The following is a 12715-nucleotide window of genomic DNA, read 5'->3' as shown; positions in this document are numbered from 1 at the left end:
CGGTGGGGTCGACGGGGTGAGGCGGAGGAGGGGTGTGCTATTCAGTTGGTTGAGCATTTGTTGTTCGAAAGGGACTGCGAGGCAGCGGTCATGTTTCAATGAGTGTTTGAGACAATCGTGTTGGGGAGTCCTAACCAAACATACTCTCCCTGTCGTCCACACATCTGCCTGATCAAGCACCCCCTCTCTTCCTTGTTGCTGTCCCTTGGTTCCCCTAATCCTCGCCCCCTCGTCACCCCCCTCCGCCCCCAAGGGAGGTCGGCCGCCGCGCGGGCGCGCCAGTCCAGGAGTTCTGCGTGCGCAACGACATGCCCTGCGGCAGCACAATCGGACCCATCCTCGCGTCCAGCCTCGTGAGTCATCCGTTGACCTGTGACCCTTGACAGCCGCCTGCGGAGCCCTGAGCGCTTGTGGACGGCGCAGGGCTCGCCCCGGGTGTGGTGCTCGCTCGCGCCCTGCTCCTCTACACTCCGCGGCGTCTCCAGGGCCCGACCGCCTGATCGCCCCCGCCTCGCGCGCATCTGGTGTCCTCAAATACGCACCCCTTGCTTCCCAATGAAATCAGACAAGCACAAATCATGACACACGTGTTGTTTTCGTCGGTTTGGTGCCAAAACTGTCACTTTGAAAGCCACGCAGGATACCAACGGATGCTGCAAGGTCCCAAACATGTTTGACCGGGTCAGATCGTGACCGGGTCAAGTTTTGACCGGGTCAAAAGGCCGACTTTGCTGCGCCGCCTGCAACCGCTCCCCTCCCCCAGGGCTGCCGCACCGTGGACGTCGGCGTCCCGCAGCTGGCCATGCACTCGATCCGCGAGATGTGCGGCGTGGACGACATCGCCACCGCCTACCACCATTTCTTGGCCTTCTACAGGTGGGGTCGCCAGATTCAATTCCTTTCATTCTTATTATTTTTTGGCTTCGATTTGCAAAGTCGAAATCGCTTTGTCAAGGGGATCTGCAGGTCCACACTGGCGCTACCAAACGCGGCAAGCTGGATTAGAAGCATGCTGGTGCCCTCGGTCACTCGCGCGTGTGCGCGTGCTGTGCGTGGGACCAGCTCATTGATGACGGCTTGCGGGTCACGGGGCGAGGCGCCGCCAACCACTCACTCGCGCGTAACCCCGCCCTCCTGGGAATTGATACTTGAAACCCGCTAGCTATCACTCCGTGAAACCCTGGATTTTGAACCCCGGACCTCCTGCCTTTACTGCAATCCCATTCTTCAAACCCTGCAGGGACTTCTCGTCTCTGGATGCCACGCTTGATGTCGACAGCCTGCCGCCGCCAGACATCCGCGGCACGATTCGGGACCCCTCCTGCGGCCACGTGCACTGACCCGAGCACACTGCGCCCTTTTCGCGCCCCGCCGGCCGGGTACACGGCCCGCAAGCGCCGGCCCCTCGGGCCTTTTGCCGCCTCGGAGACGCGCGGCTTCTGGCCGGTGCTGCGCCGCCCGCTGCCGCGGCGGCACCTGTCTGGGGCCGCGGGGGTCGCTCCCGGCTGCCAGGTAGGGGGTGTGGCGGCTCGAGGGTCGCGCGACGGGCTGCCACATCAGCGACGCAGGGGCAACGTTGTCGCGGCTCAGGATGACTGTAGTGGGCAGACGGCGGGAGGCCTGTCCTTTTTACTCTCAATTGATCAGTAGAGTTACAAGTAGTATATCTGTAACTGTCGATTGTCTACGGGCTGCGCCTTGGCCAGCATTTGGCAGCCGAGCAACGGTGCTGGGGTGAGCGACAGCACCGCCCACGCCCTTGCTGACCAGGCGCGGCTCTTAGGATAGGGAGATGGGGTGATTCGTGACAGGTCTGTTTCCACGAGGGCGACTCTTGCAAAACAATCGGGGAAAAGCGGGAGCCACAGACGACAGGTCAGATCCTGCGGTGATCATCAACTGCACGAGATGGCACCGTTCGATCAATAAACGTGCACTTCAACATATCTCATTCCTTTGCATTACTAAGTAATAGGCGGTTTGCGGCCCATTGTCAAAGAGGCTGGCACCATGCTGCAACAGAGGGCCGCGGTCTCATTGCGGGCGAGCCACGGCGCTCCTCGGATCGCCAGCAATCCAGCATGCTCGGGCTGGCTGCCGCTGCGGCGGGCCAGCGGCAGCGCGGCGCTGCAGGTGCGACCGACCCCATCTCTGGTGCTTGAGTGAGTGCCTACGACAGCGGCGGCAGCGCCCGACTCGATCATGCCCGCCTCATTCACACCCTAGGCGTTTCAGTCGCACGCCGAGGCTGATCTGGCGCCCACACAGCGGCCGCGTCCGCTGCAAAACGCATCGGCTGCCTCGTTGGGCGTCACCGGCAGCAGCAGCAGCGGCAGCAGCAGCGGCAGCAGCAGCTTGAGCAGCAGCACCAGCAGCCTGGACGCTGGCGTGGCGGCGGCCAATGCAGGCGCTGGCACCAGCTTCAGCTGGCGGCAGGGTGCGGCGTTGGGCGCCGCTCTCGCGGCCGCCGGCGCCGTCGGCGGCGCGGTCATGGCGGGGCCAGCACTCGCCGGTGAGTTGGCTGCCGTGGCCAACACAGTGGCCGTCAAAATTCCCGGTGCGTGCCACGTCAGCGCAGGGGCGCTGCGGGCGGCGGGTTGACGGAGGGTGGGGCAAGGCGGGCGGAGGGACGGGCGCTTTGGCGGGATGGGTGCGGGCCCGCCCGAGCCCAGCGACTCGCCGGCTGCATCAGCTTAGACGTGGGCGAGGCTGTTGCGAGCATAGCCTGGCCCACGTTTGTCTTCGGGCCGGCTCTAGGGAGCGCTGCAGCCCAGCCGGCGCCTTCGTCGCTCGCACGCGCGCACCCGGCGGCCCGGCCCTCGAACCGCGGCTCCGCGCAGCGCAGCACTCGCCGGCCGGCTCGGTGGGGCCGCTCGGCCCCCAAGCAGCGGCGTCGCCCCAGCCCGCGGCGCGCTCGCACAGTCCCCTGCAAGACCTCTGTAAACGTAAACCATTTCAGGCCCGAGATGTGGCCACCATCACCTCTTTCAGCACAACAGTCGGGCGCGCTCGTCACCCCCCATCAGCCCCTGTCCCTTGTCGCCCGACGCGTCACCCGCCCCCACCCCGCCCAAATTCGAACGGTCTTTCAAACGCCCAGGCCTCATCGGGGACAACCAATTCGTGGAGGGCTTCGTATCCGGATTCCTCCTGATATTTTTCAGCGAGATTGGGGACAAGACGTTTTTCATAGCGCTGCTGCTGGCGCTCAAGGAGGACCGCAGCGCCGTGTTTGCGGGCACCTTTGGCGCGCTCGCGGTTATGACCGTCATCAGCGTGGCGCTCGGGCAGGTGATGACGCGTCAGGCCTTCGGCGCGCCCATGGCCGCCGGCGGCCGGCGGGCGGGGCTTATGGCGGGGAGCGCGCACGCGGCTCGGACGCGGGCGGCGGGGCTGGGTTCGGGGAGGGCGATCGCGGCGGGGCGGCGTGTGTTTTTTCGTGTTGGAGAGTGCGCAACCGGCCGGCCGCCGGCGCGCTGCGCCGCGCCGCGCTCAGGCGCGTGGCCGAGGAGGATTTTGGGGTCTCGATTGGGAGCCTCCCCTTCGCTTTCTCCATCATCTTCCCGCAAACTGCTCAAACACGTCTTCTGCCCTTCGTGATCAAAAAGAATGTGACCACAAAGAAATATTTTATTCACATCATTGGTTTCAATTGGGAAATTCTGCAGATCTCCCACCAGCTGAACGAGCTGCTGCCCCCACCCTTCGTGCCCCCTTCACCTTGCCCCCAAACCCAGCACCCCCTGCTGTCACGATCATTTTTCAATTGGACTCCCAACAACAGGTCATCTGCCCTCTATTATCTCAATCACAACATTTCAGTATTTTGTCTCCCAGAAACCACGTATTTCGCCCTCTGTTGTCTCAATTGCATCGTCCCTCTGCCTCCCACGAAACCCAGGTCTTCCACCAGCTGGACGAGCTGCTGCCCGCCAGCGGCGTCCCCTTTGACGATCTGGTGGCGGTGGCGCTGCTGCTGTTCTTCGGCATCAGCACCCTCAAGGTGCGCCCTTGTCGAGGCTTTCGAGGTTGTGGCGGTTTCGAGGTTTTTGAGTTTCTTGGGGTTGTGACGCTTCGAGGCTGTTGAGGTTGTGACTTTGCAGAGGTTTTCGGCGTGTTCGCGCTTTGAGGATTCGTCTTTGCAGCTGGTTCCCGCCTGAAGCGCCTGCATGCGGCGCGTCAGCGCCGGGCGCGAGGCGGTATGTGCGAGGAACGATGCGTGCGCGGCCGCGGCCTGGTGGGCGCAGCGGCGGCGGCGCGGCCCAGCCCCGCTGCCTGGCGCCCGCCTGCGCCGCTGCCGCGGATCTCTCGAGAGCGGCCTGGCCGGCCGGCCACGCGCCGCGCCGCGCCGCGCGGTAAGGGCGCATGCAGACAAGCACACCTGCACACCTTTGAGTAAACAACACGCACTTTCGCGCGCACGCGCGCGCGCGCGCGCACACACACACACACACACACACACACACACACACACACACACACACGAATGCACGTAAACCTCCAACCCGCGCGCAGGGCGCCGCCGATGCGGACGCGCGCGCGGCCGAGGAGAAGGAGGAGGCCGGGGAGGTTGTCTCGTCCCTGGGTGTCGCCGGCACCAGCGCCCTCGTGGCCTCGACCTTCGGCCTCGTGTTTGCGGCGGAGTGGGGGGACAAATCCTTCCTCGCGACCATCGCGCTGGCGGCGGCCTCCGACCCCGCGGGTGCGCGTGGGTTGCGATTCCCGGCCGCGGGTTTCGATGTGCGCCCGCCCAGCCGCTCTCGCCGCCGCCGGCCGCGCCGGCGCGGTTGCGCAGCGGGCGAGTCTGCGCGTTGGCGTCGCCCTCCCCTGGCAAGACGAGCAGCTGGGCCCCTTCCCCCAAGAGAGCGCCCCGTCAGCAGGCAGCCAGCCTGGCCTTGATGCCATGCCCACCTCTGGCTGGTGGGGCAAACAAAGGGCTGGTTGTGCACGTGCACAGGCCCCGAGCCTCCCGCAACCGACACATGCATTTGCACCCTCTCGATTCTCTCTGTCTCTCTCACGCACACACACACACACACACACACACACACACACATATCCGCACACCGCGGCGCCCCGCAGGCGTCGTCGCGGGCGCGGTCGCGGGCCACGGCCTCGCGACCGGCATCGCGGTGGCGGGCGGGAGTGTCTTATCCAAGTACATCTCTGAACGCACCGCAAACTACATTGGAGGCAGCCTCTTCCTCGTCTTCGCGGCCGCCACGGTCTTCGACATCGTCACCGGCGCGCACGGCGGGTGACCCGGCGATCTGGCGATCTGAGCGCTGATCTGCACAGTCGCGCCCGCGGAGGCATCAGGCCTGGTCGGGCGGCGGCAGAGGGTCCCGTGGTTCTGCCAAACCCCCCGTCTGCGGCGGCAGGGGTGCAGCAGTCCAGCCTGGCAGTTGTGGTGCGCGGTCGAAGCCAGTGTTTCGGGCGCTGCCAGGGGCGCCAGCGAGGCCCGGCGCCGCAGCTCGCGCAGGGTGCGGGGCAAAGCAGCAGGTTTTTGTCTCACGGCACGGCCACTTCTATGCGATTCAGTTGTGGCCCTCAAATGATGCAATTTCCTTGAACAACCGGTGCACCTGTGATTTTTGGGTGGTGGTTTTGTATTTCCTGGCGCCCACGCTTCCCGGCCGTGCGCGTGCACCCAAAGTCTGCGCAGCGCGCCGCTGCGGGCGCTGGTGGGTGCAAATTCACGGCCCGCGCAGAGTTCGCCATGGGTGGCACATCGTTTTGTGGGGCCAGGGCGGCGTGCACGGTGCGTGTAACTCGCCGCTGCGCCACGCAGGCAGGGAAAGGCTGCTGGCTGTGAGTGCCGGCTGCAGCGGTGCGGGTGTCTCTTAGAGGGGTTGTTGCGCCAACGCGGCAGAGAGGAGAAGGCGTTGGCGTGGACGCAACCATTCCTCCTGCTGCCATCGGGATGGCTGGGGCGTGGCCGCCGTTCACTCAACAAAGGGGACTTGCAGTCGAAGAGTCATGCTCTGGCGTCCTGTCATGACGTATTTATTGCGATGTGTGCCCGTGGCAGTAGCAGGCAGGCGCGGTCAAAAAGTACGTCACCCGACGCTGACATTGACCACAAGTTTGACCTAAGAATTTTTTTCATGCTGCACCCCGGAAGCAGTCATGTCAGCGAAGCTGTGCACATTTTTGATTGCGAACTGCAACTTATTAAACACACAACGCCTCGTGAGTTGTCAAGACCACAGAAAGCAACGGAGCACCATGGGTTGCGCTCAGATCATCATTCGCGTGCTGCAGGTGCGCCCTAGTCGTTTTTAAAGATTTGGTCACATGTTCCACTGTCCAGGCCCGCGTTGACCAGGATTTGATACACAGAAAATGCGCGCGGGTGTTCCTTTGTTGGCGAGTCTGTTGAAGCATGGGTATGCATACAAAATGGTTTGATTGAATCATGTTATGCTATCAATGGCGATGCGCAGCTGGTCACCTCGCTGGCGACCATCGGCAGCGCGATCGCCGTCATGCTGTTCTTCGGGCCGTTCTCCGCCCTGATCGGCGCCATTGGCCTCGGCGTCTTCGCCGGCTTCACTGGCGCGCTGGTGACGATCCTTTTCATGGCGGGCTCCTGCTGCATGTGCATCAGGTGTGTGTCGAGTGTGCGGTACCACCTCCCATGTGCCAATGCAAGCAGCGACTCATTACCATTGACCAGCCTTTGACCACCCATGCCCATGCTCGCCACGGATGAGCGAACTAATCTCTAAATTTGTTATACCCTGTGCACCCCGTCCACCACCAGGCGCATCAACGGCATCGTCGAGTGCGTCATGTCTGCGATCTGGGCCGCATTCTACCTGCCAGTCGGCGCCCAGATGGCCGTCACCCTCTCCGCCGGCGTGTGCGCGGCCGGCAGTGCCGCCGCGACGCAGGCCGCTTCAAACGCGCCGGCCAGCGCCCTCATAGCCGGCACCACACAAGTCGCCAACGCCCTCCTCGACGCCGCCGCCGCCGCGGTCGCCAGCTCCGGCAACCGCCGGCTGCTGCTGGGTGCCGCGGCCAGGCGCGGCCTGCTGGAGCAGGGGCTGCCCGGCGACATCGGCGACATACTGAGCCAGGCGCTCTGCGCCGCGTCGATCGCCCTGACCGTCTGCGGGTTCCTGGGCTTTGTGCTGTACGCGGTGGGCGCCGTCCTGGCCTTCAGATGCGACGCGATGAAGGGCACCGGCCTCTGGGTCCCCAAAGGTGAGTGCGAGCGAGTCGTGCGGGCCTGTCATCTACCCTTAGTGCGCTCCATCCCACGCCTCAACAGACACGGTCGCTGCTGGGTTTGCCAGGCGTACGTGCACGGCATTCTGCTTGCAGGAATTTTGGGATCGCGTGCGTTGGCCTTTCCAGGGCCGGGATTGAACGCCGGCTTGCACAACACCACAACTATGCACACGCCCCTTCCCCCCTCCCCTAACAAGTGTGAAGGCCGCACTTATCTCCGACCAAAACGCACTCCTGCCTCGCTCCTTGACCTGCCCCGCAGGCGCCCGCACCGCCGCGCCCACCGAGGCGCCCAGGGGCGGGGCTGCTGCGGTGCCGCCCCCGAGCTAGTCGCGCCGAGAAAGGCGTTCCTGTGGACGAGCACTACCCGCGTATATTTGCTCAAGCGCTGGCCTGTTTTGGGCACGCGCATAAGGACAGGCACGTCTCATGCGCTTGCCGTGGTATGCCTCACGAAGCTGAAATCATTCGAAGCCGCAGCCATGGGGCCTCGCCGAGGCTGCTGCGTCGCAAGGCGCAGCGATGGCGGGAAGTGGGTTTAATGTGCGTAACCTGCGGCGGCCCTCGCCAACGGAGCGCGCCGTCCCTTTCAACGGAGGCGCATGGTTTCTAGTGGGGCATCGGTTCCCAAAACCTGAGGAATTCGCAATGACGTTTATTGACTACTTCACCTTGCTGAATTTATACAAAAATTGGTCTTCTTGGCTCTGGATCTGCTCGTGCCAGCTTCATTGGGAGCCAAGTGGGGGACAACACAATTTTAGATTCTCTCACAGGCCCTCAAAACTCATTTGACGCCTTTCCTCCAACATCTCACTTTTACGTGCTTTTGAACGCACTTTCTTGTGTAGCAGCGCACATCAAGGTAAGCAAACAGCAGCCACGTCATCATGGCGGCGGCCACGCGCGGCCACAGCCACAGCCCACATGCTCATCAGGCTGCTTGATATATATCTTGGCCCAAGGCGTGTACGCATGGGGCACGAATGCTCTGGTACGCGCGGCTGTCGACCCACCATTATCCTCACAAGTGACGGCTTGCGTGCTCAAGACGGCAGCTTCATTCTGGGCAGCAAAAATACCATGCGCATGCGGCTGCCCCAGGACCGATGTGATGCACACGCCGCTGCTGCTGTAAATCCAAACGGGTTGACACCACGCATCCGTGTTGCTCGGCCCAGTGCTGCTGCAGGCGGCGCGGGCGCCTCGAGCAGGCGGCGTGCCCGCCTGCCGCGCCCTCCTCTCTCATGCCCTCGTCCACGCAGTGCGCAAGGTCCGCGCGTCCAGCGGTGCAAGCCCATCACGCTAGGAAGCCGTAGTTTACAGCAGGAGACCCGCGGCACAGCCGCAGCACGGCAGCAAGACAGCCGGCACAATCGGCATGCAAAGCTGCCGGCCTTTTGCCACGCACGCACCTCAACAAGCGCCAAGTCCACCCAGTGGCCGCCACCCGTGTAGTGGCCGCAAACAGCATCACAGCAAGCCGATGGCTGCAACATTCCGCACAAGGCAGTGCCCGCGCCCTGCACGATTCTGGGCAAGGGTGGGTGACCCTGCTGTCTCGATCACTCAATACACTGACACGCTCGCCGGTCCCGCGCATCAGCGAGACACATCCACCTCGAGTGCACAATCACCCTCCGTCACATCATGAGATGATTTCCAAGCGGGCGGGCCGCCTTGACAGACCTGCCCCTGCCGACCGCCAAACAACACTCACATCCCACTGCATGCCATACAGCATTGCCCGGGCCAGGGCTCGTCTCGCAGGACGGGCCCAGGGGCCTGCTACACCCATGTGTGCGGGCCTACTCCTTTCTCGCCTCATCATGTACGTGGCGACGGTTGCCTGCCTGGCGGTTTGTAAAAGAAAAGGCGGCGCCGAGGCGCCGTGGAGGGAGGGGTCAGTCGACTCACGCCCTGCCTGAGACGGATTATGTGAGAGGGAGCGCGCAAAAAAAACAGCGCGAGCAGACTGCAGCTGGCAAAGCAGCAGTGACAATGGCGTGTGTGCTCCTTTGTACAACACCCATGCTGCATGGAACGAGGGGATGCGATGCGCAGGCTGGTGGGCACATACAAACAGGAGTCTGAGATGGCGCTGATGACGCGGCTCGGGCTGCGACGTCGTGCAGGGAGCGATCGGCAAGCGCCCGCTGCAGCTCACCATCTCGACAGGCGGGTCCTCCTTGTCTGTTGTTGCGTATGCGTGTGCCTCCTTGGCCAGCTGTGAGAGATAGCAGCGGGATATCCGATGACGTGGACAGATCACCATTGACGCCTATACCTAGAGCGCACTCTGATCACACACTGTGGCGCTCCGGGATTGCTTGACGTGATGGAATCCGGGCCACATACGGGCGAGCCTCGCGTCCCGGAGCGATCCAGCCATCACCGACACTGGCCACTGCCCGCTCTAAACACCCACCTCCTGCGCCTTCTTGGCCTCTGCCAAGTCGATAGATGTCTGATGCGGCGGCTCCTCGCCGGCCGTGGCCTTGGCCATGTCAAAGGGAAGACTGCTCATGGCTCTTGTGGGGCAGGTTGTGCGCAGAGCGCGAGTATTTGTGCTGGGTTGTGTGAGGTTGAGGAATGATTCACGTGGGATTGCTCTAAGACGGAACAAGAAAGTGACCGGCTTTAGCTAGGCAGCGGCAGCAGAGCGGGTGGGCGCTAGAAGCTGCTGTCACACGGCCGGGCCCTGCAAGAAGCGATTTCTGAAACTGTTGGGGGTAGCTGATGCGGTCAGCAATCATGGACATTAACAAAGGAAGCCGCAGGTAGGGAGGTTAACAAAGCAAGCTAGGGTGCTCATGTGGCTAGTGCTCGCCTGGGGGTAAGACAGCGAGATACCAGTAGCGTGCCGAACAACAGCAACAGCTTGAAGGGGTGAAAGAGCTATGCGGTGTGGCTGATTGTAGCGAGTGTTATCAATGTGGTTTCCAGCAAAGTTCCGTCATTGATAATGGGCTTTGGTCAGAATTGGGCTCATCGAGTCAACTCAGGTGTCCCTGCTCCAGGTACTGTACACACATAGGCTGGGTGCCCGGTGTTACTGCTGCATATGATCGCGCTTTACATGATTTTCCACAATCTCCTGCCCGGCAATGGCCGCATGCAAAGCCAACCTGACGAATTTCAAGCGCTTCATCAGCTGAGCAGCGAGCGCGCCGTTGCGGTGTGATGAGTGACGCGCACACAACTGCGTTCGTGTGTGTCCATCCTTTGATCACGAAGACTTGTTGATTTGCTGATTATAAGCACAGCTCTTGACCACGCGCCACTCCCTAAAGTCGCAACAGTGCAGGAAGGGATCGCTCAGCTCTCCCCGGGGCCGCCTGTGTGTCTGCGATGGAGGGCTTTGGTGACGCACCCGTGAGTCCAGGGGTTGAGCAAGGGAGGGGGGCAAGGGGTGGTTGATCTATCGCGGTGGTCTTGATGAAACGCTGGCTGGATGGATAGTTATTGGTCTTAAAATGATAACGGAGACCTCGCGGATGGGGTGGCCCCTGTTTCTGGGCTCGAGGTCGGATGCGCGCCGGCATCCGCTGCGTTGCTGCAGCAGCGCCCGAACGCCGCGCTCCTCGCCCTCGCTGCCGCTCGCTGCAGGCCGACGGAGGCAGCAACCCATTTGACACGGTGAGCGCCCGGCGCGCCGCCCGCCCCGCGGCGCCGCCGTGCCGCGCGCCGCCCCTCCGAGGCCGATGCAGCCGGCCTGGCCTGCATGCCGACGCCCGGTCGCAAACCGCCCCCATGTAATCGCAGGGCTTCGATGACACCCCCGCCCCCAGCGGCCTGGATGCCTTCGGCGGCCCCGCGCCCCCCGCCGCTGCGCCCCTAGACAACGGCTTCGCCGCTTTCGGTGCCGCCCCCGAGGCGCAGCCCGCCACCGCGTTCGCGCCCGCGCCCGCGGCCGCCTCCGGCGGCGGCGCGCCGCCTCTGGATGACGACTTTTTCGGCGGCGGCGGCAGCGGCGGCGGCGCGCCACCCCCGAGCAACAGCAACGGCGGCGCGGCGCAGGTGCGGCGGCGGTCCGCGGGCGGTTTTGTGTATGTTTGGTCTGGCGTGCGTCGCGAGGGCTGCGGGGCGCCGGAAGGGGGCGACGATGGGCGATAAGAAGCAGCGATATGGGAAGCAGGGTGGCGGCGGCGTGGCAATGGGCAGCGTTGGATTTGGATACACCGCTTAGAGACCATCGCTCGTCTGTTGGCAGAGGGCTGCCGAGGGGCGAAATAGGGGCCGCTTCCCAGGGGCGCCCTCCACCAGAGTGGGGCGGCCCTCCACCAGGCTTGAGAGGTGCGATGGGAGGGGATGAGACGAGCACCAACGCGCGCTTACGCACACGCGTAATTGACGCCCCCCGCTCGGCAGGCCGCGTTTGAATCTCCGAGGTTTGACGACCCGAGGATCGAGTGGAACCACAAGAACCAGTCGCTGCTCGCGCAGAGGGCGCAGGCGGAGGTGAGCTAAACCCTTGCTGCCTCGATCTGGTGATCTGACGATCTGGCGATCTGGCGGTCTGTGACCTGGCGGTGTGGTGGTGCCGCCGCGGCCTGGGCGGGCGCGGGGCGTCCTGAAGGCGGCGCGGGCGCGGGCGCGGGCGCGGGCGCGGGCGCGGCGGCCACAGCGCGGTCGCGCAGGGGGGCATGGCGCCCGCTCGGGCGGCCGCCGCCGTCGCGCCGGACTCCCCCTCTTCGTGCATGAGCCCCGCCCTTTCCCCCCTACCTCTTCTATCACCAACCCCTTTCACACAAATGTTTAACCGGTCGCTGAACCTTCTTCCCTACCCCATCCCACTCCCACCCGGCTCCCAGTACACAGCCCCAAACCCTCTACGAACCGAACGCCTCCACAATCCTTGTGATGACGCACCCGCTGCCGCCGCCGCCGGGCCTCACCCATAGCCGGGACCCACCCCTCAATCTGCAAACCCCAGGTGAAGGCCAAGGCGGAGGTGGTCAACAAGGCAAAGGCCTTCCTTGACAAGCAGGCCAAGGTGCGCGACAGCTGTTCACCGGCCGTTGACCGTTGTTTGACCGGCCGTTGACCGGCCGTTGACCATCACCATTGGCCGCACCGCCAGACGGCAGTGCACATCGGCTGGTGCTGTGCAGGGCGTGTGTGTGTGCTCGATGCGCGTATGCTGCGGTTACAGGCAGGTGCACTGAGAGCAAGTGGCCGAACGCGCGGCGCCAGGCGACCGCAGCCGGCTTTCTACCAAAATGACAACGTTACAATGGCAGCCAAGCGTCGCGCTCACCCTGCCCTTGCCCCTTACGATTTAAACCCAGTAATGTTGCCAACTTAGTATCTCGTCCGCCGATCCCTCCCTCAACCACACCGCCAAGCTGACCTGCCCGCCGCTGAGTACGCTGTAATTACACGCGCGCGCGCGTGCGCGCACGTGCACACACACACATACACACACACACACACACACATTCACACCCCACTCCCCACCCACCCACCTATCCACCGA

General features: G+C 63.7%; 4 protein-coding genes across 4 annotated transcripts; all 4 read left to right on the top strand.

Annotated features, from left to right (window-relative positions):
* Positions 1-308: 308 nt before the first annotated feature.
* On the top strand, positions 309-1340 carry MNEG_8573 (hypothetical protein; the record flags this gene model as incomplete). Its single annotated transcript, XM_014042957.1, has 3 exons — positions 309-353; positions 764-876; positions 1241-1340. 3 exons carry the CDS (start codon positions 309-311, stop codon positions 1338-1340), a joined length of 258 nt encoding a protein of 85 aa, XP_013898411.1.
* A 670-nt stretch (positions 1341-2010) lies between these two features.
* Positions 2011-5261, top strand: MNEG_8572 (hypothetical protein; the record flags this gene model as incomplete). Its single annotated transcript, XM_014042956.1, has 7 exons — positions 2011-2133; positions 2227-2557; positions 3101-3291; positions 3902-4003; positions 4248-4355; positions 4516-4702; positions 5083-5261. The coding sequence occupies 7 exons, from the start codon at positions 2011-2013 to the stop codon at positions 5259-5261; spliced, it is 1221 nt and encodes a 406-aa protein (XP_013898410.1).
* A 967-nt stretch (positions 5262-6228) lies between these two features.
* Positions 6229-7566, top strand: MNEG_8571 (hypothetical protein; the record flags this gene model as incomplete). The annotated part of the gene is made up of 4 exons (XM_014042955.1): positions 6229-6264; positions 6447-6610; positions 6767-7209; positions 7499-7566. The coding sequence occupies 4 exons, from the start codon at positions 6229-6231 to the stop codon at positions 7564-7566; spliced, it is 711 nt and encodes a 236-aa protein (XP_013898409.1).
* A 3021-nt stretch (positions 7567-10587) lies between these two features.
* Positions 10588-12404, top strand: MNEG_8570 (hypothetical protein; the record flags this gene model as incomplete). Its single annotated transcript, XM_014042954.1, has 6 exons — positions 10588-10611; positions 10846-10875; positions 11002-11256; positions 11608-11697; positions 12173-12232; positions 12396-12404. 6 exons carry the CDS (start codon positions 10588-10590, stop codon positions 12402-12404), a joined length of 468 nt encoding a protein of 155 aa, XP_013898408.1.
* Positions 12405-12715: the final 311 nt, after the last annotated feature.

The sequence above is a fragment of the Monoraphidium neglectum genome (assembly GCF_000611645.1).
Source record: "Monoraphidium neglectum strain SAG 48.87 unplaced genomic scaffold scaffold01643, whole genome shotgun sequence".
NCBI lineage: Eukaryota > Viridiplantae > Chlorophyta > Chlorophyceae > Sphaeropleales > Selenastraceae > Monoraphidium > Monoraphidium neglectum.
Note: the sequence above shows the minus strand (reverse complement) of the source record. Positions and strands in the feature narration are given on the sequence as shown.